Genomic DNA, 23,013 nt, shown 5'->3' with positions numbered 1-23,013 from the left:
CGGACAATCTCTTCCATGTACCTGGCCGCGATCACTTCGGCCCCATCCGTTTCCGCGATTGCGATGAAGTGTGCAGATTTGGTCAATCTGTCAACCACTACCCAGACTGCATCGTGTTTCCACTTGCTCATAGGCAACCCAGTCACGAAGTCCATGGTCACATGATCCCATTTCCATTCCGGCATGGGTAGACTTTGGACCAAACCGCTCGGTACCTGATGCTCGGCCTTAACGAGTTGACAGGTTTGGCACTTAGCAACCCACGCGGCCACATCTCTTTTCATTCCCTTCCAGTGATAGTATCGTTTCAGATCGCGATACATCTTGGTAGAACCGGGGTGGATTGAGAACTTAGACTGGTGCGCTTCCCTTAGGATTTCATCCCTTAGTTCCTTACTTTGCGGCACACACACCCGTCCATTCACCACAATGGTTCCATTGTTCGATGTTTGGAACTCAGTCTTATTATTCTCCGCCCAACCCTTTAGTTCCTTGTCCTTTTCCTGAGCCAAACGAATTCTACTAAGTAGGTCCGCTTGATCAGCTGCCCCTAAGCCCAATGGCTCCACTTCTCCCGACAATGCATTTAGATGCAAGGTCCCCAGCATATTAACCAATGCTTCCTGATTTTTCTCAGCTTCCACATCGAAGCGTCTCCTACTCAAAGCATCGGCGACTTGATTCGCCTTTCCCGGTTGATAGGCAATATCCAAGTCATAGTCCGCGACAAACTCCATCCACCGTCTTTGCCTTAGATTTAACTCTGGCTGGGTGAATATGTATTTCAGACTCTTGTGGTCGGTGAAGATTTGAACCTTGGCTCCATAGAGATATGAACGCCAAATCTTCAACGCGAACACCACCGCGGCCATCTCTAAGTCGTGCGTTGGGTAATTCCTCTCGTGCTTACGCAGTTGCCTTGAAGCATATGCGATTACACTGCCCCTTTGCATTAATACACAACCTAGCCCGGTTATAGAGGCGTCAGTGTACACCATGTACGGCTCGTCCGTTTCCGGCAACACCAGTACCGGAGCACTTGTGAGCATCGCCTTTAACTCCGCGAAACTTTTCTCGCATTCCTCCGTCCATAGGAACTTGGTATCTTTCCCCGTCAATCGCGTCATTGGCTGAGTCATACCCGCAAAGCCTTTGACGAATCTTCGGTAATATCCCGCCAACCCAAGAAAGCTCCTTATCTCGGTGGCATTCCTCGGATGTGGCCAGTCCTTTATCGACTTGATCTTTTCCGGATCCACGGACACTCCTTGGTCCGAGACAATGTGTCCAAAGAACCCGACACTCTTTTGCCAAAACGAGCATTTGCTTAATTTCGCGAAAAGCTTTTGTTCCCTTAACCGCACCAAAACTGCCCTTAAATGATTCTGATGAGTCTCCCAATCCTTCGAGTAGACAAGTATGTCATCAATGAAAATGATTACAAACTCGTCCAAGAATTCCCGGAAGACACCATTCATCATCTTCATGAAGGCTGCCGGTGCATTGGTCAATCCAAACGGCATAACCACAAACTCAAAGTGGCCGTACCTCGTCCGGAAAGCCGTTTTCCGAATGTCCGATGGCTCTATCGGAATTTGATGGTACCCCGAGGCCAAGTCTATCTTTGAGAACCACTTTGCACCTCGGAGGTTATCCAACAACTCGTCTATCCGGGGCAATGGGTACTTATTTTTCACCGTAACCCTATTCAGCCCCCGGTAATCAATGCATAGCCTAAAGCTACCATCCTTTTTCTTCACAAACAAGACTGGTGCACCCCAAGGTGAACTACTTGGTCTGATAAACCCTTTTTCCAACAATTCTTCCAATTGTTTCTTTAACTCCGCCATTTCTGCCGGTGCCATCCGGTAAGGCGCTTTAGATATAGGGGTCGTCCCCGGTTCCAGCTCGATGGTGAACGGATCTGATCTATCTGGCGGCACTCCCCGTACCGCTTCAAACACATCGGCAAATTCATTGGCTACCGGAATCTCATCCAGTTCCTTATTTTCCCCAACTTCCTTTGTTGTGATTGTGGCTAAGTACGCCTCACAACCTTTCTCCAGCATCCTTTCCGCCTGGATTGCTGAGATGATCAAACTTCCCGAAGTTGATCTTATTCCCTGGAATCTCAATGTTCCTTCCTTTCCCTCAAAATTTACTCTCCCTCGGTGACAGTCAAGGTGAGCCTTGTACTTTCCCAACCAGTCCATCCCCAAGATAACATCATGTTTCATGAGTAGCACAATGATTAGGTCAGTAGGCATATCCACACCATTGACAATGACCGAGATGCCGCGAACTACACCGTACGGGAACATCACCTGCCCGCCGGCTGCTCGGACCATTCCATATTCGGTCTTTGGTTCTCTCTGGAACCCACCTTTTCCTATCATTTCTGGGCTCACAAAACAGTGTGTGGCCCCCGAATCAAACAAGGTGTGTGTTTCCACACCTCCTATACTTAAGGTCCCTACACATTCCTCTAGAATGCTAAGTACCCTTATCCCCATAGACATGCACCATGATGCTATGTAATGCACGAATTGAACTAGAAAGGGTTCTCGTTACATACCAGTAATCGCCCTGTAGTTCCCATCGGCAGTTTCCTCAGACAGCTCATACACGCGTGGTGCAACAGCCTGTCTCTTTGGTGGTGGCGGTAAAGTTTCCTCGCCACGGTTTCCCCGTTGGTCAAGCTTTGGACATTCCCTTTTAAAATGTCCCTCCTTCCCGCATAAGTAGCAGGTCCTTGGCCCATTGCCATTGTCCATCCTTGGACAGTTTCGGATCTCATGGTCCTTACTTCCACAGCGTCCGCATGCACCCACGGTCTTCCAGCAAGAACCGCTATGGTACTTTCCGCAAGTCTTGCACTCCCCATACCTGGGTTCAGACCTTGCGTTATCCGCCTTGTCCCACTTCCTCTTTCGGTCGGTGGTTTTGGCTGGGTGAGTCGAACGAGAAGAAACTTTCTCGCGTTTGAGCTGTTTCTCTTCCTCTATCCCAGCTTCGATCATAGCCGCCCTTTCCACCACTTCCACGACCGAGTTAAAGACACCGTTCACGCAATGGTTGCGGATGTCTACCCTTAGTCCACGGATAAAGCGACGTACTTGTGCTTTCTCATCCTCAATTTCCTTTCCCACAAAGCGCCGAAGGCGACTGAACTCAACGTCATACGCGCGTACCGTCATTACCCCTTGTACCAGGTTCAGGTACTCGCTTTCCAGTCGATCCCAAGCCTCCGGGGGAAAGAATTTCTTGTTGAATTCTATCTCGAAGTCCGCATAGGTTAGGACTTGACCACCTGTACGTTTCTCCACTGATACCCACCAGTCATGGGCTTCCTCTTCCAGGAAATGGACAGCAATGTCCTTTTGATACTCCTCCGGGCAGCGAGTGGAGTTGAAATTCCTTACGAGTCGACTCCTCCACTCGTCAGCCACAATCGGGTCCGTACTACCCGAGAAATGTTTTGTCTTTAGCCTTGTGACATGTTCCAGTGCATCAAGGTAGTCCTTTCTCTTTCTCGGAGAATCTCCAGGACCTACCCCAATGGTCCCCGCAACAATCTTGCTACGTACCGTTGGTACCACAGGATCCGGTACCAACGCCTTTGTGAGCACGTCCAGCTGTGCCATCATGGCCTTCATCGTTTCCCACTGTTCCTGGGACGATGGTACAACATTCGGTTGCCTATTCACGTCCGTAGCTCCGCTACTCTCCGGCTTATCATTATCCGGTTGTTTTTCTCCAGCCTCAGGTCCGACTGCAATCAGGGTGTCCGTGTTCCCTACGTCCGCATCAACCATAGTCTCCGCGTCCATGGTCCCATCGACCATAGTCTCCGCGTCCATGGTCCCATCGGCCACCTCCTTGCCTTTTCTTTTCTTTTCCTTGCTGCTCTTACCCATCTGCAAAATTATGCATTAGTCACGGCTAAATTAACAAACCGCAAACAGTAAGAACAACTACCGCGAGATCCCATGAAGCCGATGAGTGGTGATGCCCCAAACCCGCACTACCGGTCCTAGAACCAAGCATGCTCTGATACCAACTTGAAAGACCCCATCCCCGGCCATCTATGGCCCGAGAGGTTCTCCCGTCCCTTTACACTACTTAGTCATATTTTAGGGCCCATTCCTTTAAACAAGGTTCGTTTGCACATTCTGTGATTCATACATAATCCTCATGATATAATACTTAGAGTAATAATTATTCGATATTCATTAAGTAATCAAAGGATTCGATACAACTTATGAGTTTGCATAATAAGCTAGAACAAGCTGTATAATCGATCCTATCTACCCTTCACACCACCACTCATCTTCCCGGCCATGAGTCCCGCGCCTAAGCACTTCCTTTCCCGCGATCACCCTCCTTTCCTGAAACAAAGTAGGCATCAATAACATTCCCTTTCCCGCTGTACATGTCATGCAATGCACGCTAGGTACTAATAACCGTCCAGTACAGAGATCGGCCGGTAGAGAGTTATCACGCGCATCAGTTCGGACGGTGTACTGGGGGTCTGTACCGATCCCTGTCCAACCGCCGAGCCGCGTTTACTTTTCTCCGCCCGAATTGTCCGTACTTGGACACCCCGGATGGTACGCTGATCGGTAGGGAGGTAGCATGCGCATCAGTTCGGACGGTGTACTGGGGGTCTGTACCGATCCCTGTCCAACCGCCGAGCCGCACCCCCTTTCCTCCGACCAACCGGACCAACCGAAGCATTACTTATGCTTATGTTTGATGCACTACCCCAATTCCCAGAGCCTATAAGGACGGTACTGTACCGTACCTCCGACCCTTATTACCCTTCTCGCCGAACTCTTTATTTCTCGGATCCTTCTTCCTGATCTTTACTCGTACTCTCGAGTTTTTGGTGTATTTTTCTGTATCCGAACGTGTCCGCAGAATGAGAGGATCGCCCCCTTTATATAGGGTCCTGGGCCGCGGTTTTGGCCCCAAAAGGCACCCTTCGGACGAATCCGTTCATTCACTCCTGTTCGCTCATGTACGCTCGCTGTACCCGTTCGGCCATGGCTATTAGGCCGTGCCCTTTCGGTCCCGAGCTCCCAACTGGTCAGTGAACTGTCCACTGTCGTCCAGCTGGTCGAGCTGGGTCGAGCTCCCTGGCAGCTGGTCGAGCTGACACTAGCTGGCCGAGCTGACCGCAGCTGGCCTCAAGCTATCCAGAGCTGGCCGAGAGCTGTCCGGAGCTGGCCCGGAGCTGTCCGGAGCTGGCCCGAAGCTGTCCCATACTTGGCTCGTTTTCTCCCCTTGTCCGAGCTAACGAGTAGCTCTTCCCCGACTTGTCTGAGATCATCCTTCCATCTCGGACCAAGCCATGGCCTACGATCCTATTCAGGATCGCGGGCGTTACAATCACCTTCAAGACGAAACAGGGTTTGTACGAATGGTTGGTAATGCCATTCGGTCTTTCTAACGCCCCTTCTACCTTTATGCGTCTCATGAACCATGTTTTAAGATCATTTATTAATAAGTTCGTAGTAGTTTACTTTGATGATATACTTGTCTATAGTTCGAGTTTGGCTGATCATGTTGAACATTTAAATTCAGTCTTGTTTACTCTCCGCGAAGAGTGACTCTACGCAAACTTGAAAAAGTGCATGTTTGCTGCTGATTAGTTGGTCTTCCTAGGCTTTGTTGTGTCTTCGCAGGATCTTAAGGTGGACTAGGAAAAGATTTGCATGATCGAGGAATGGCCCACGCCAACAAGCATCAGTCAAGTCAGATTGTTCCACGGCCTAGCAAGTTTTTACCGGCGGTTCGTGAAAGACTTCAGTACCGTGGCCGCGCCTCTCACCTCGGTGATCAAAAAGAACAGCGAGTTTCATTGGGGAGAAGAACAAGATAAGGCGTTCGCTGAACTCAAGAGACGTCTCACGAACGCGCCATTGCTCACGTTGCCTAACTTCAACAAGACTTTTGAAGTCGAGTGTGATGCTTCGGGAGTTGGGATTGGAGCCATGTTGACTCAAGGAGTCCGACCAGTCGCGTATTTCAGTGAGAAGCTTAGTGGTGCAGCGCTCAACTACCCGACCTATGACAAGGAGTTGTACGCTCTCGTTCGAGCAATGGAGGTGTGGCAGCACTATCTACTGGCGAGAGAGTTTGTGATCCACACTGATCACAAAACTCTAAAGCATCTCCGCGGTCATACTAACCTCAAGAGATGTCATGCAAAGTGGCTGGAGTTAATCGAGTTGTTTCCCTATGTCATTAAGTACAAGAAAGGCAAGGAGAACGTCGTCGTCGACGCCTTATCAAGACGACACACACTGATCACCACGATGGACGCGCGAGTGTTGGGTTTTGAAAGCATCAAGGATGCTTATGTTGGAGACGTTGAGTTTGGGAATTGCTTTCAGAACCATGGGAAGGGAATTTCCACCGATTTCTACCTTCATGAGGGGTTCCTGTTCAGGGGAAGACAGCTGTGTATACCAAATGGTTCTATCCGGGAGTTGCTTGTTCGTGAAGCTCATAGTGGAGAACTATCGGGTCATTTCGGTATCACTAAGACCTTGGCCGTGCTAAAAGAGCACTTATACTGGCCAAAGATGCGAAGTATGGTGGAGAAGCACGTTGGTCGATACATCGTTTGTCGCACTTCCAAGTCGACAACTCATCCACATGGCCTCTATATGCCCTTGCCAGTGTCAACCGCACCATGGATCGATCTCTCCATGGATTTCATCCTCGGCCTACCTCTCTTGGCGCATAAAGATAGTCTTATGGTGGTTGTTGATAGGTTCTCGAAGATGGCTCATTTCATCCCGTGCCACAAGAACAACGATGTTGTGCAATTGGCGAATTTGTTCTTTAGTCAAGTCATAAGGCTTCATGGCGTGCCCTGCACCATCATATCCAATCGAGAGCCCAAGTTCCTTGGACATTTTTGGTGGACCATTTGGCGAAAGCTTGGAACGAAGCTCTTATACTCCACTGCGGCTCACCCTCAAACCGACGGCCAAACGGAGGTCGTCAACCGTTCGATAGGCGCTCTACTCCGCACAGCAATCGCTAGCAACAAAGGCTCCTGGCTCGAGTGTGTTCCGATAATCGAGTTCGCTTACAACCAGGCGGTGCACTCGTCCACGAAGAAGTCTCCTTTCGAGGTTGTTTATGGGTTCAAACCGTTGACGCCACTGGATCTCCTTCCTATACCGCCGAATGAAGCCAAGAATCAAGATGGAGCCGCGAGAGCAGAGATGGTCAAGGCATTACACGAGGAGGTTCGAGCCAATATAGAACGAAGGAACGAGCAGTACGCACGCTTCCTCAACCGAGGACGTAAACCGATGCTGTTCAAGCCTGGCGACTGGGTTTGGTTACACTTAAGGCCTGAGAGGTTCCAACAAAAGCGCAAGGACAAACTCAGCCCGCGAGGAGATGGTCCATTCCGAGTCATCGAGAAGATCAATGACAACGCCTACCGACTCGAGTTTCCAGGTGAGTTTGGTACATCTACCTCCTTCAACGTAACTGATCTCGTCCCATTTGATGTAGGTGACGACGAGGATTTTTTGGGGACAAAACGCTTTGAAGAGGGAGGGAATGATGTGATCGCAAGACACGAGGCTGACCAAGGCGACCACCAAGACGACCCGGAGACGCCGAACCTGTCCGAGACGCAAGCGACCGAGGCGACCAAAGCACCGGCAATCACCTCCGGAGCCACGACACGTTCGAGAAGCTCAGCGAAGGCGGCCAAGCAACGGCTCAACCTGTTCATCCAACCTCAACCGTCCCAAGAAGACTCCGAAGGTTCCATTCGCTTAGTCTTCACTCTTACCCATGAGTGAAGACGATCAAGTCACTTAAGCAAGGAAGTGTACTCTTTTCCCTACTCCGGGTTTTTCCCAATGGGTTTACCGGAGAGGTTTTAACGAGACATGGAGCTTGGTGTACAACGCCTAAGGCTAAGTTGCTTCCCGCGCAAGGCCAAGGCGGTTATCTCTCTTCCCTCTTATCTTTGGTTTAAATTTGAACTTTGGGAATATTCGTCTTTTGATCCTTTTGCTTTTGAACATTGAGAGCTTTGCTTTGAAAGTCAACAGAGGTGACGTGTTCCATTTACAAGGGAAACACGTCTAAGGACAACTGTGCGGATCATAGTGAATCCGCGTGTCCCTAAGCCCTCACTTGACCTAATGTATTTAAACTCTCTCTTAGCTATTGTACCTCCTTAGACTTGAATGAAAATAAAACTTTTCTCAAGAGAGATTCTTGACTTGTCTCCAACCTCTCATTAGCTCAATCCGGGATTGTCTAAGTGAGAGAACCCTAGCAAACCTTGAATCGGGTTCAACGTTTGTTAGCGACCGTATCAAGAGGAGAGCCAAGCCTCTTGTGTCGTCACTCGATCCACTCTCATTTCCCCTCTCGTTTCACTTCCATCGTTTCCTCTTCACAACCTCGAGTTCTCATCCACAAGTCCTCGAGTTCTCCATCGTTCCATCTCGATTCGTTTCCACCGTCGCTTCCATCGCATCTTCCCGATAGCCGCATCCAACTCATCCGACCGCATTCGTACATTCCGAAGAGGCCTCACGACCGTTCTCGCAAACGACTCGTTGGAATCTCCTCTTCTCCCGTTTCTGTCGTTTGAATCTTCCCTAGATTCAAACCTCCAAGGCTTGACCAAGGAAACTTTCACCGGTTTCGACTTGGCCGAAGACGCAACTGTTCATCGATCCGCATCCGCGTCTCAGGGTCACATCACTTGTTCTCCCTGGTGAGCTCGCAAAACACGATGTTTCTGAAGGAACCAAGGCTGTTACCAAATTCACCAGTTCTTGAAAAATTGGGAATTTAGGGTTTTCAAAATCTTGTTTTAGGGTTTCTACTTTGCGTTTGTTATCTGTGTTTTTTAATTATCGTTTCCCCCAGTTGTAAAGTAATGTTTTATGAACTCTATTGGAATCAAGATTTGTGTTTTTGTTCTTTTAAACTCAGTTGAATAAACAGCTCTGTTACACATTACATATATATATAATCCTATCAAAGAGTGTGTTTTCTTGTGCCTAAAGAATTTGGATTTGGAATTGAGTTATTACTTCCAGATGTGAGCATCGCATGGATCACAACCTTCTTGAGCAATGTCTGTGATTTAAACACCAGCGTCGTAAGTCTTACCAGCTTCCCAATTAGCTGGTAGAGCACTCTGAGCCCAAATCATTTTGCCGTCGTATCCTCCTGTAACTATGAACCTGAACTGGAGTGCTCCGGTTGGTACTTTGTCAGTCGTCCACACAGCTCCGTGGCTACTGCTCATGTAACCCCAACGTGAAGAACCCACTTGTGCAATGTCGATGGCTACTACTTCTGTTTGACCTCCTTGGTGTAAAAGCTTAATCTCCAAATAGTTTGGCTTTTTGCTTGCTTCTTCTACTCTCACGTTCATGTTCTTGTTCCCGTAATCGCAAGGAACTCTGTTTTTGTTTTCATTTACCAATTGCTTCTTATTAATAACTAAAGTGATTAAGAAAAACAAAGAGTTAGGTGTTGTTTTAAGAATCAAACCTTTGGTAATCAATGTCGACAATGCCTTGTTTAAGAAGATCTCTGTCAGCACCAGCAACAGGTTAAGCCATAGCTCTAAAAGCTCTGCTACTAAGGACAAGATCGGTTTGGTTACTCTTGTTCAAGTCTGTGACCATCACAATGGTTCCTTTACTGCTACATAGCTTAGGGTTCTTGCATCTGACTTGGAAACAAGCTCCACAACCAGCACCATCTTTGTAGATAGAAGGTACAGCCGCTGCAATGTGTCCGGCGAAGAAACTCGTAGCCATAGAGCCATAAGCACAAGCTCCAGCTGCAAAAGAAAACAAAACATGAGAAAAATAAACAAACAGATGGTAACTTATATAAGTAATGAGAGAATAGAAGATTGAATCTTTACAAGAGAGAGCTGAAGCAGAGGAGAAATAAGATGCTTTAGAACGGTGAAGACATCGATCACATGCGTTAACTGATGAAGAGAAGATGATGAAGATGACTACAACAAGGTAGAGAAAGCTTCCCATTCTTGTGTTTTCTTTTTCTTGAAGAAACAAATAATATCTATATGATCAAATTAGAGAGAAGAGAGATATGTGAATAACATGAGTTTAGAGAAGAGAGGACAAAGAATGGGATTATATAATAGTGATGAAGATTGAAGAGAGAGTTGATGCCAGCTCAGCGTCTTCATATCTAACACACACGGTCACGTCATAGCTATGTGTGTGATGTGTAGCTTCCTTAATTACGCGTTTTACTCGTATGTTAATAAAATGATATTTAATTACTTTCATTAGTCCAACCAAAGTAAAAAGAACAAGTGTGAAAGAGAGAAGATTTTTAGTTTTACCAATATGAGTCATGGGGTGGGACGATGACATGGCCAATTCACCGGCTCTTTTTAGCCTTTTGTACATGTCGGTCTTCTGATTAGGTAACAAACATATGGTAGAGTATTGAAAAACTAATTAAGAAACGAAACAAACCCATAAGTATTTGTTTTTTTCCTTTGTAACCTTAGGAAATACTTAGATTATATTTTTTGTAGTTGATTATTAATATTTTGAAGGCGCAAACATATATTTCTTGTTTGGTGATAAAAACAAAATTTCGGAAATGTGCCAGCCAGAACTTTGTTTATAAAATAGTATGATTATTGGATTTTAGTTGATTTGGAAATCTAAACAAAATCATGTATTATTAGATCATTGTTGTTTAAAATCTTTACAAAAAATCATGTACTATTTGTTTTAATAATTTCATTTACTAGTTGAAATTGGATATTATTTATTTAACGATACTTAATTTTAATAAAAGTTTAATTTCACATTTGATTTAAAGTGATTTGAAAGTATTTTCAGATAGAAATATACAAAAATTTGAATCCCAATTTTTATTATTACTTTATAGAGCATGCATTTGATATTTAAATCATTGAGTATATCCATAAACATGTCTTACCCTATAAAATCATTTTAAAACAAGAGAGAAACCTAAAAAGGGGATGGCTTTGCGAAGGGGGTAAAGATAAGAACAAATTCCAAAACCAATTTCACTTTCTTCCTTTTTTCCCTAAACCCTCTTCATCACTTTCCTTTACACAAGTTTTTGTATCATTGGTTAATGTAAAAATGATAAATCTACCCAAGTGTTTTATATCTGTATTAATTACTACTACTATATATGTGTCTTCCTCACTAATTAAAATTAAAATCCTCTCACTTTTGTTTTATGAAAGAACTCTACGGTTGCAAATGGTTGTATTTTTCAACCTGGTTGAATGAGTTGAACGTGCTTTTCAACATTGTTCAACCAAACACTCACCATTTAAGATAAATATGTTTTCAACCTAAATTTATTGGGTTCCATCCCATGGCTGAAAAATAGCACTTTTTGGCTGAAAATTGTTCAACCATAAAATAGGAGATGAACAGATTGAATGAAATGGAAAACTTAAAAAAAAAAATTACATTGTCTCAATTTACATATTTGAATTAATATTTTAGCTTTTAAAAAAATATCAATTAACAAAACAAACGTGGAAATCTAGATTGTTATTTCGATAATCTAGGAAAGTTAAAGATGGTGAGTTTAAAAATTAGTTTTTAAAATTATATTTATATTTTTTAATTATTATACATATATTTATATTTTGAAATATGTAACAAACGAATCATCACTATCTAATATATTTTTTGTTTGCAAATTTTTTTTCACATTATTTAATGTTCAATATTAAACTAAATAATTTAAAATTATTTGTTAGGAATAAAAGATATTCTAGTAATAATATTATGCAATAAAAATTTATTTCCAAATAAAAACTAATAATATATTATTTTTTTTTAAATATATTTCTTATATTTAAAATATATAATTTCAGATACTATTATAGAGATATTATTAATATTATATTTTTGTATTCAGCTATTCAACTTAATGGTCACCATTTAACATACTAATTTATTTTTCTGCAGCTTCTTCAGCTCATTCAGTTTCTTCAGCTCATTTTGATGGTTCAGCTCATTTTTATTCAACCCATCATTATTAACCTATTCAGCTGGTTCAGTTTGTTAATCACCATTTGAAGCCTACATTTGTTGTTAAAAGTCACAAGGAAATGAGAGGTGTACGTGAACTTAACTAAAAGGATTAGGTTTTCTAGTCCATAACAACTCAGGTGTATAAAGTATAAACGCAAATAATAATTAGGATGTGGAGCACTAGAGCCTCTCCTCTGATTTTCAAGAGATTTATCATTAAACTCTTATATGTCTGTGTTAGTATTATCCTACTATATTAATTGAGAAGTACAAGTATGAAACTAACCTTAAAATGTGTAAAAATTTATAAAAAAATTAATAAAGCTTAATTAACTATTTAAATAAATATAATTAAATTAAAAATAAAAAACACTCATATATCAAATATTAAAAAATCTAAATAATTTCTCTCACTAATAAATTATGGACGAAATTACCAATTATTTTTTAAAAGAATATATATAAACCAATCAGAATTTTGAAAACTAAGATTTTATATCCAAGTATACAATACAATTATTTTTAATAATTAAATTGAAGATTTTGTTAAGATTTCAAATTATGATTCTCTTATCATCCTTATTTTATTTTATTTACAAATTGTTTAGAACTTTCATATAATACTTATAATTTTTTTTTTTAAATAAAACAATAATTTTTAAGCACGGGATATATTCTAGTTAATTATCATTTAGCGGACATATTATAATTTTGTTTGTTAAATTGTTGATTTAAGTCGATGAAATCTTCAAAATATTTCAACAGGTAGGTATACCATTAAACATATCTATGTGAGAACGACTCTGTCATATCCATGGCATTGATTACTACATGTGAATATATATCTTCATACTACTCCCTCTCTTTTTGTTTCATTGTCGGGGGTATACGAAATATAAGATTACGATTCTATTTTCTCTAGATTCTATATCAATTACTGAGTGGTAAACTAAAGGGAATGATGCGTATCAACATATAGGAACACTCATGTCCTCTTGAGCTTAGTGCTTAATGAGATTTGGTAAATGCTAATGTCTAGTAACAAGAAGAGTATATCTTTGAGATCCTCTTCTCATTTTTTTGGAGTGGTGGGGCTGCGAAAGAGTCCACTGAGGTGAGCATGACTAATGCCAAAACCAATGCATTTTCTCACCTAATCTTAGCCTTCTTTTTGTTTAAGTAAGCACATCGTCTAGTTCGGCTAATTCAAGCCAATTTTTAAAATGTTTTAAAAGAGCTACACTTATTTTTGTGACTCTTAATTTTTGTAACATTTTGAAAGAATTTCCAAAAACAGTTTGCTAATAAAAATTTCTTAGAAATTAAACATATTCAAATCAGTTATTTGTTAGATTTTTTTTTTCAACATGATAATTTTTTCCGACTTGCAAAGTATTTCTTAACAAAACAAAACAAATATGATATGAATATGATTCTGTTAAGGCAACACTTGTGCTTGCTTGTTGATGGACTTAAACAGCCGTTTGTACGTATGATGAAGAGTCACAGGGGATCCCTGTCGAAAACCTGATGATGTTTCACAAAAAATACAAAAGTGCTCGTTCCGTTGTTCTTGCTGGATTCTCTTTGGCGGTATTATAAAAGAATCATTAATGTCTCTGATAACAACTATTGCAATGGTTGCATTGCGTGTGAGTGTGACATACAAAAAAACTCCAAACCCTTACGATCGAGCTATATTTGGCCTGCTTGAAGATCAAAATAATTGCAAACTCAATCAACACCAAGGACAAAAGCCAATAAATTATAAAGTTAGATGAGACATTACATCACCATGTGTATTACCTGAAACCTATAATTTAGACATCACCACAGTTAGACATAAGCAAGAATATTTTTGCCGATTTATTTTTGTCCCACACAAACAGTTTTGCATTACCTGAGATAATTAAACTGCATTTTAAGTATGTGTTTGAGTCTTGCCCATTAGATTAAAGAATCCTATTATAGCTCAAAAGTCTCCAGCACTTTTTGTGTATTGGAGTTATACAAATATTTCATCAAGATGGATAAAATCAAAGATAACTAATAGTTATCGAAGTACTAAAAATTATAGGTTTCAGAATTAAAATCTCCATTTCAACGCATATATTGTTGGGAACATTTAAGGAAAAATGATCAAAAACACAGATATGGCTTCGCCCGGGATCGAACCGGAGACCTTCAGTGTGTTAGACTGACGTGATAACCAACTACACCACAAAACCTTTTTGCCAAATTTTGAGTTACTGAAAATAATAAAAACAATAATGTTTCTCTTTTGTCTCCAATATCTAGTCCCATATACAGTATTATATGTATATATAATTATTAAATTGTTTCTGAAATATAAAGCAAAAAACACTTAAGCAGTTTTCTAGGGATGTCTCGTGTTCTTTTTTTTTTTTTGTCATCTCATAGAGCGAAAGATTGTAGTGATTACAAGCAGGAAATGGAAAAAATCTGAAAACTTGAAAGAAAATAACCACCAGTTCTCACTTGATACTGAGATCAGAAGATCCTCCAAGTGCACCAGTTGAAACAGCGGAGCAACACCCAGCATGACCAAACCACTGATCATTCCCTCTGCTGTATGATTGTGTCGACACACTTAAGCACCTGCCTCATTTCGCACCTGGTCAAGCAACCAAGAAGGACCCCCAAGTGATAAGTAAGACTGCAGACGCCCATCACGTGTGACACTATTCGCGATAGCCGTTGCCACTTTATTTGCTGAAGCCGCAATTCGGTGGCACTCCCAAACGTTAAAGCTTGACAATAAATTCTGGATTTCCCTTAGTAAGAATCAATATCGTGGCCACTCCTGTGGGTTGTTTATAGCCTCAACAGCCGCAGTATTATCCAACACCACTTCAATCCAATCCACATGTAGAGTATGCAATGCCTCAAGCAAGTGTCCATAAGGAACATCTCAGGAAAGCTAGCACCTGTGATTCTGTAGGCTGTAATGCCTGTCTAGCATGATACAATACTTCACCTTGATCATTCCTCGCAATCCATGCGCCACCAGCCATTGTTGTGTTATTATGCCAAGATACAACAATATTGCATTTAACAACACCTACCAATGGATTCCGCCATTTTACCTCCATGATTGGTGATCTCCCCTCCCAGTGAAGGCCTAGATTACCAGAAGCTGATTGAGCTGCCATCCATTGAAAGAATTCCTGGAAAGCCTTCGCCACCAATTCTCTTATGTCGCCTTGTTTGCCTTGGAAAACAAAATTATTCCGCCATTTCCAAGTTTCCCACATAAGCCATGGTATTGATCTGCATATCTCCTTAGGAATTCGCTCTTCCTGTATCAAAACCGCCAAATGCTCCCAGTTCTTTAACAACTCGTGTTCAAACAGAGCTTTTTTTTTGGACAAAAATTCAAACAGAGCTCTAAAGGCATTCCCATTGATAATACTCACATGAATGTCTTAAATTTTAAAATAATACTAATTTAATTTTAGATTCTCACTAACTTCTTTTTATTGTTTCTCCTCCCATTAGTCATCCTCAATTATGAGTATCTTTACCATGTGAGAAACAAAAATGAAGCATTCAGTTGCATTGAGTAATCATTGTTACAGAACAAGCAAGAAACCAATATATATCTAAAGCAAGAAAAGAGGAACACATAATTCTCAGACCACAGTACAAACAAAAGAGATGTTGATGAGAGCTCATATCTTCTTTCTGACATCGACCTGTTTCTCCTTCTTCTCATACTCTTGTTTAATCTTCTTCTTCTCTGCTTCAACTAGCTGCAACTTCTCCTCCTTGTCGAGGTCGTAAGTCTCTTTTATTCCACAGCCTTCTCCATAGGTCGAAGACTTGGATCGAAGAAGATGACGACAACGAGAGATATATTTGATCTGGAAACCGATCAAAACTTATGTTGTTCTGATTTCATCGATTTGGATAAATTGATTTAACTTTCTTCGTTTCAGTGGTATCAAGAGAGAGAGAGAGAGGGAAGCAACCGAAAGAAAACAAAAAGAAAAAAAAAACAAAATAAAACAAAACAAAGAGTAACCACTAGAATAATGACACGTTTAGTGTCTCTGGGTATCTAAACTCATCGGTGCAGAGACACAGATCTGTGTATTTTTACAATTAAAACTTTATTTTTATTTTGTTTTATTATTAAAAAAACCAAAAGACATCCCACAGGATATGCAATGGCCTTGCTCTAAGTTGTAACTTTTGTCTATATATGTTCTACTTGTGCTTAGTTGTAAATGCTACAACAAATATTGTCAAATTTATGTCATTATTCTTCGAATTCTTTTTAATCGATTATTTTTTTCTAATATCTTAATGTAATACTTTTTTTTTCTTTTTCATTTTCCTCACTATAGTATGATGCCTCCAACTTACGTCCTTTTTCTCTCTCTCTAAAAATCAAAACCTCTCCCTTCTCTCTAGAAAACATCTGCCGCCGCCTAGGTCTAACCAGCTCCGGTGGCTTCTTTAGCACCGGAGCTGGGGTTTTCTTTCTTTTAGTCTTGTTTTTTCTTAATCTTCGGCTCATCTATGTCTTTGTTTTCTTCCAACGGCATCAGATCTGGTTTTTTCAGATCTAGATTATGAATCTTAAACCTTATCGCCTTCTGGGTTCCTGGTGCTTGTCTTTGAATCTCCATCAAGCTCAGCTTCGGATCTGGCTGTCCCCTTTCACGGCAGAGGCAGCCGTCAACCGGATCTGTTCTGTCTTAGATGAAGAATCTCACTTTGTAGATCTAGATCTCCTTCCTTCTATTTCTCTAGGTTCTGAATCTGTCTCACCGCCTCTGAGGCTTCTCATCGGAGCATCATAAAGAGGGTCGCACGGCATCTCCATTCGGTTTTAATCTGTGGTAAAGGAGAATCTTGTATTCTTATCCATTTGTGTGATTTTTTTATCTCAGATCTGTTTTAATTTATCCAAGATTTAGGTTTTATTTGTCTCTTTTTGAAGTTCTAGATCTTGATCTGAGAAGTAATAAACTGGATGTAGTGTATTTTACATGTTTGGGTTTTTTCCCTTTTGTTTCACCTCTTTTGGTCTTAGTCTCCGGGAGTGTATTTGTACTCGCCGGCTTAGTTCTCTGGAAGGATTGATATCCTTGCCAGCTCTTGTAATCTCTCTTGTTGTAGATCAATGAAATCAGATTGACGAAAAGAAAAAAAATGTATGATGCCTCCAAAATGGTTGTCACAATTTATTCCACTCATTTTTTTTTCATCTCATTATTTTATATTTTTAGTTGACAACCATTTGCATCCAATATGCGTGTTTAATAGCTTGTATAACATATCTATGTTATTTTGTTTTCTTGTCGGATTCTTTAATTTGCTTGCACATTGCAATGATATAGTGACTCTAGTTTTTTTAGAATGAACTATGGTTCTTGAGCAGTGTACCGTGTACATATACCACATATATAGATCTTCTTAGTCCTCTTGTTTCGTATAAATAAATTCTAATATATAATCGAATGGTACTTGTTTGTTGTTTGCCTAAATAAGAAGAATTGTAATGAGTCAGTTCCATATGTGACTGCATGTATCACAACCTTCTTGAGCATTGTCGGTGATCTGAACGCCCGCATCGTAGATCCTCCCCGCTTTCCAATTGGCCGGAAGAACTCTCTTTGCCCAAGCTGTTTTGCCATCGTAGCCGCCTGTCACCGTGAACCTAAACTGTAGTGCTCCGGTTGGTACTTTGTCAGTAGCCCACACGGCTCCGTGGCTTCTAGTCATGTAACTCCATTGTGACGAACCAACTTGAGCAATGTCGATGCCTACCACTTCGGTTTGGCCTCCTTGGTATAAAAGCTTTATCGCCAAGTAGTTTGGCTTTTTGCTTGCTTCTTCCACTCTCACGTGCAAATTCCTTTTACCGTAATTGCAAGGAACTCTGTTTTCATTTCCAAAATGTTTTTATTAGTACCAAAATAAGTCAAGTGACCATAAACAAACCAAGAAGTTGGGTGTTTCAAGAATGGAACCTTTGGTATTCAACGTCGACGATGCCTTGTTTGAGAAGATACTTGTCAGCACCAGAACCAGGCTTAGCCATAGCCCTAAAAGCTCTACTACTAAGAACAAGATCGGTTTGGCTGCCCGTGTTCAAGTCTGTGACCATCACAATGGTTCCTTTACTGGTACACAACTTGGGGTTCTTGCATCTGACTTGAAAGCAAGCTCCACAGCCAGCACAATCTTTGTAAATGGAAGGTATAGCTCCCGCAATGTGTCCGGCGAAGAAACTGGTAGCCATAGAGCCATAAGCACAAGCTCCGGCTGTGAAAACATATCAAGACATGAGAAAAGAAAGAAACAAGTAGTTTTAAAAGAAGTAATGAGAGAAGATAGGAATGTTTACAAGAGAGAGCAGAGGCAGATGAGAAATAAGATGCTTTAGAACTGTGAAGACATCGGTCACATGCGTTAACATATGATGAGAAGAGGGACACTACTACGCGTAGGTAGAGAAAGCTTCTCATTTTGTGTGTTTTTTTTTCGAGGAAACAAAATTTGTATGAGTAAAAGAGATTGAAATGGAATTGATATCAAAAGCGAAGAGAGGACAAATAATGGGATTATATAATAGTGAAGATGAATAGAGAGATGATGCCAGCTCAGAATCTTAATATCTAACTAAGTTCGAACCCGCTGTACACCGTGGGATAGTTTTTTTTTATTGTATTTTGATATTCATTTTTATTTTTTTGGAACACCAAATTGTGTTTTAGTGTATGTTCTTATTTTCTTATTGTGTTTTAATTTATTTTTATTGTATAGTGTTGTTTCTTATTTGTAGGTCGATATATTTCGTAGTTCGTATAGTAAATAAGAATATAATCTATAACCTAATTAATTCAAAAAGAAATATACAGTATATAAAATAAGGTCATAGTTTTAGTATTGGTTTAATAATTCAAACCAGTCGTGCTAGATTCGTCCTACAACAGATTAAAGAAATTTAACCCCAGAAAACTATCCTAGTGTAATATATAGTATGTCTGCATCTGCTGCATGTGCTGCATCTGCTCTACTTATGTAATATGGTAATGTTATTTGCAAAAACAAAATACACAAAATACATGACCCGCTTTAAAAAGAAGCATATCTTTTGATCCAAATCCGATTAAACATAAGATCTAAAATAAAATAAACGACATGTTTAAAAAAAATATAAAAAATACATAACTGTTTAAAATTTCTTTAAATGTATATTTTTTTACTATTATTTCAATACTTATAAAAAAAATTTAGTCTAAGATTAAATAAATAATATGTATTATTTAACAATAATATGATACCAAATTAAATTACAAGTATTATTGTTAAATAATACGTATTATTTAACAATAATACTTGTAATTTAATTTGATATCATAGTAAGTTTAATTTAAAAGATAAAACAATTAAATATGATCCACCTACAGGAAGCGAATTTTCTACATTGGTTACATCCTTTATCCTATAAAGCACAAGTCACTTGTCCAATAAGATTGTGCCACATCAGATTCTTTTCAATTTAATTTGTCAACAAAATAAAACAAAATTTCTGAAAAAAAAAACTCCAAAGATCGTGGATAAATAATTCTGTAAAAAACAAAAAAAAACTAACAATGGAATAAAGCCACATCAGATTTTGCTGTTGTTTTAATTTAGGAAAAAAATGTAAACCAGATCGTGGCAAAAAAATAGGAACTTTTATACAAAACTGTAGCAAATCTCTGAACTATTAAATAGGGTTTTGATTTGCTGTATGTGTATATTAAGCCCAAGTACAAGGCTATAAGCCCAATTTTTTGTGAACCTTGAGTTTTTGGCTTATGCACAATATATGAAGCCCACAAACATACCCTAAGCATCAAAACACGTGTGTTCACCTTTTCATCTTCCTCTCCTCTGCTCGACGAGAAGCACAACTCCACTAACAGATCCACGTTCATGGTGGTTACAACAATTCTCATCTTCTATATAAATTTTCTTCAACTTTCTCTAAACACAAAAAAACGAACCTCAAAACCTCTTCTATTTCGTTACCAAAAAAAAAACCTCTTCTATTTTCAATTACCAATGCACCACCAGATCAAACACGAAAACCTCTTTCAACTTCAGAAAGCTAAATCTGTTTGAAAACAACAATTATCTTTGGAGGTAAGTTCTTTAGCTTTTGTTCATATCTATTACTTTTTCTTCAATGCATATTAATTATGATTTTCTTCAATGCATATCCCTCTGTGCGACCTTTTAACAAAACATTTTTTTTATATAGGTAAAGTATCTGTTCAAAATTCTAGATTCTCTACAAAGTTGTTTCTTGATGGAGACCTATCTGAGATTGCTGAATTTAAAATGCAGTAAGTCTTTTATTTTTCCTAAATTTTATAAGCAAATTCTTTGTTAAAAGGAAAAATCTTGACGATATCTTCCCTTATTTTCAACAAAACTTTGCAGGCTGGGCAATAGGAACCAGATGATGTTCTTAGAGTTTCTCAACTCATGACAACTGATTTGAGCAACAAAGTTGAAGATTATTTCCCATTAAGTAGCTAGGAATCTATTGATCAGATTACTTAAACTTCTCAGGTATTTGTTTTCATATTCAACTCTATTTTATATAAACTTCATATGTACTTATCCCGTAATTTTCTGACACTAACACCACTACGTACAAGCAAAGATCAGGGCAAGATGATTTATTCTCCTATTTAACTCCAGGTTAGTTGTACTTACAGTATTCATTTGCTTCTTTCACTTCTCTGGGAACGATTGTCACCGCTTGATAACGTCTGTTCCTTTGCTTCTTTCACTTCTCTGGGAATGATAGTCACCGCTTGATACCGTCTGTTCAAGTTATTGAATCAATTAGTTTCTCCATTTTTATTATATTCTGTTTATCTTTACTTATATTGATTATAATCTTTTTTTTTCAGTTCCAAGATGTCTCTCTATTACTCTCATGGTTCTCAATTTTTGGAGTGGATGAAGATGAACACACACAACCCATAAGTAAAACAGCTGACTTACACTGAGTTTCCTAAACACTTTGTTTGGAACAGAATTACTAAAAAGTGGACCAGGCGTAAAAGAAATTCAGGTGTTACTCAGATGCAATTTAGGTCAACAGCTATTGGTGATCAGTTTTACATGAGAATCCTTTTAACACATAGAAGAGGTGAAACCAGTTTTGAAGATTTACGTACTGTTGATGGTATTTTATATCCTACGTTTAGAGATGCATGTTTTGCTCTAGGTGTCCTTCAATAAGAAGAATAATAGCAGTCAATGCAATCCAATTTTCTATTTGAAGAACACAGTTGCTATGTTTTTTTTGTTTTGGTTTAATGTTCCTAATTTTCCTAAATCATGACTCTTACTCGAATTTTTAGCTACTTTTTAAAAAGTTAAACCAAGCAACGATAAATACCTTAGTGATAGAATGAACCTGCAATAATGTCAATGGCATGTCTACTCCAATATCAACTGCATCCACTGAAGATATCGTGATTTGGTTAGACCATATATGTTAATCAGTCTACGTAAAAGAGAATAGATTGAGGATAGATATGTAGCCGAAATCTGTCTTAGAATAGAAGAGCTTGAGGAGCTTGAAGGTCAAGATTATACCGTCGTCAACTTGAGCTATAACGGACATATTACGGATGTTGTGTTTGTAGTCCAAAATTCTTAGAACCTCTCAGCTGTAAAATTGACATGAAAGTTTATACGAATTGTTTATAAGTTTCAATTCCAATAGCCAGTAATCCTTAATAAAAAGAGATAAAATAAGTACATAAAAAAATCGAACCATTTTGTCCAACTTTTGGTTCACAATCTGTCCAATATTCACAGAACTAAAAACAAGAAATACATAGAGTTAGTAATAGAACAAATTGACTAAAATATTTCATTCCCAAAACAGAAGGTAAGTAAAGAAACTGAAGAAAATATCACTTATAATCAGAGACTGAAGTTTGCCAAAAACTAAATAAATAAATAAATAATCAGAGACTGAATAGTTGAATAAAAACTGAATCAAATTGAAATCAAAACTGAATTGTCAAATCGGTTGTGATCTAATAAACCAAATAGAGTATACAATATAATAGATTACGGAGAACATTGATCAGAATAATTGATAACGTGGAGGACAGTCGCAAATTAAATAGGAGTCTGTTATTTCTCAAGTCAGTTACTTCGTTGTCAAATTTAAGAAGTGATTCTTACTAAATTAAAAAAACTTACAAGAAAGGAAATTACCTGAACCCGATCATACATGTTCAGCTCATGTATATAACAGAGAGAGAGAACGGTGATGAAAGGAAAGAGGTATGGCGAAAGAACAGTGGTGAAAGAGAGAAGAAGGTATGGGTTGCGCTGGCTCAAATCGCAATTAGGTGGCGTAGTATGGTTCCGACGAAGGAGAGGATTTTACATTATCTCCTTTTTCTGATTTTTGTTTTAAGTAATCTCCTTTCCTTTTATTTATTTAACAGTAAACCAAACGAGTTTTCCAAAAAAAACAAACTGAGAAAATTAGTTCTTCTAATTCAAATAATTAGTGTAGTATTTTCATTAGTTGTTACTTTTTAAACAATCACACAAATATTCTCATTACTTTATTACTTTATGGGGTCTCTTCTTTTTTCTGTTTTATCTTAAAAAAATAGCCTATTTCTCATTTTAATATTTTGTTAAAAACTAGCGTTATTAATAGATATTTTATAATTCGACCAAATTATATAGTAAAATACTTACCAATATATTACTTTTAACAAATTATTGTTACTTTTAGTATTAACATATAAATTGATAATATAGTACCAAATTATATTGTTAAAATTACTAAAAATAAATTGATAATATACAACCAAATTATGTTGTAAAAATTATTTAAAATTCTATTATATTAAATTTTACA

General features: G+C 39.2%; 2 protein-coding genes, 2 long non-coding RNA genes and 1 other non-coding gene across 7 annotated transcripts; 1 reads left to right on the top strand and 4 right to left on the bottom strand.

Moving 5' to 3' along the window:
* Positions 1–8,967: 8,967 nt before the first annotated feature.
* LOC104779473 (expansin-like A1) lies at positions 8,968–10,161 on the bottom strand. The gene is made up of 3 exons (XM_010503835.2): positions 9,938–10,161; positions 9,556–9,850; positions 8,968–9,464 (listed from the first exon to the last, which is right to left on the bottom strand). The coding sequence occupies exons 1-2, from the start codon at positions 10,059–10,061 to the stop codon at positions 9,618–9,620; spliced, it is 357 nt and encodes a 118-aa protein (XP_010502137.2). The 5' UTR covers positions 10,062–10,161; the 3' UTR covers positions 8,968–9,464; positions 9,556–9,617.
* A 4,073-nt stretch (positions 10,162–14,234) lies between these two features.
* On the bottom strand, positions 14,235–14,308 carry TRNAV-AAC (transfer RNA valine (anticodon AAC)). Its single transcript has one exon. It is a non-coding gene; the product is annotated as a tRNA-Val (tRNA).
* Positions 14,309–17,503: 3,195 nt separating this feature from the next.
* Positions 17,504–18,879, bottom strand: LOC104779472 (expansin-like A3). The gene is made up of 3 exons (XM_010503834.3): positions 18,460–18,879; positions 18,083–18,377; positions 17,504–17,991 (listed from the first exon to the last, which is right to left on the bottom strand). The coding sequence occupies exons 1-3, from the start codon at positions 18,578–18,580 to the stop codon at positions 17,616–17,618; spliced, it is 792 nt and encodes a 263-aa protein (XP_010502136.1). The 5' UTR covers positions 18,581–18,879; the 3' UTR covers positions 17,504–17,615.
* Positions 18,880–19,730: 851 nt separating this feature from the next.
* On the bottom strand, positions 19,731–22,616 carry LOC104779471 (uncharacterized). 3 transcript variants are annotated; one of them, XR_766478.3, is made up of 6 exons: positions 22,353–22,616; positions 21,901–21,946; positions 21,720–21,793; positions 21,520–21,584; positions 20,826–20,936; positions 19,731–20,087 (listed from the first exon to the last, which is right to left on the bottom strand). It is a non-coding gene; the product is annotated as an uncharacterized LOC104779471 (long non-coding RNA). The 3 variants fall into 3 exon arrangements; XR_766479.3 differs by lacking the exon at positions 19,731–20,087 and adding an exon at positions 20,153–20,217; XR_015596373.1 differs by lacking the exon at positions 21,901–21,946 and having other exon boundaries at positions 22,353–22,555.
* On the top strand, positions 20,109–20,686 carry LOC147945161 (uncharacterized). The gene is made up of 3 exons (XR_015596374.1): positions 20,109–20,246; positions 20,365–20,449; positions 20,547–20,686. It is a non-coding gene; the product is annotated as an uncharacterized LOC147945161 (long non-coding RNA).
* Positions 22,617–23,013: the final 397 nt, after the last annotated feature.

Source organism: Camelina sativa, chromosome 4 (genome assembly GCF_030686135.1).
Source record: "Camelina sativa cultivar CO46 ecotype springtype chromosome 4, ASM3068613v1".
NCBI lineage: Eukaryota > Viridiplantae > Streptophyta > Magnoliopsida > Brassicales > Brassicaceae > Camelina > Camelina sativa.
The sequence above is the reverse complement of the archived record's forward strand: the minus strand, read 5'-3'. Positions and strand labels throughout refer to the sequence as shown.

Coding starts and splice junctions, on each gene's coding strand:
- LOC104779473 (XM_010503835.2), bottom strand. CDS start 10,061: ATGGGAAGCTTTCTCTACCTTGTTGTAGTCATCTTCATCATCTTCTCT. Junction 9,851..9,937: donor CTCTGCTTCAGCTCTCTCTT/GTAAAGATTCAA, acceptor TTTCTTTTGCAG/CTGGAGCTTGTGCTTATGGC.
- LOC104779472 (XM_010503834.3), bottom strand. CDS start 18,580: ATGAGAAGCTTTCTCTACCTACGCGTAGTAGTGTCCCTCTTCTCATCA. Junction 18,378..18,459: donor ATCTGCCTCTGCTCTCTCTT/GTAAACATTCCT, acceptor ATGTTTTCACAG/CCGGAGCTTGTGCTTATGGC. Junction 17,992..18,082: donor GTCGACGTTGAATACCAAAG/GTTCCATTCTTG, acceptor AAATGAAAACAG/AGTTCCTTGCAATTACGGTA.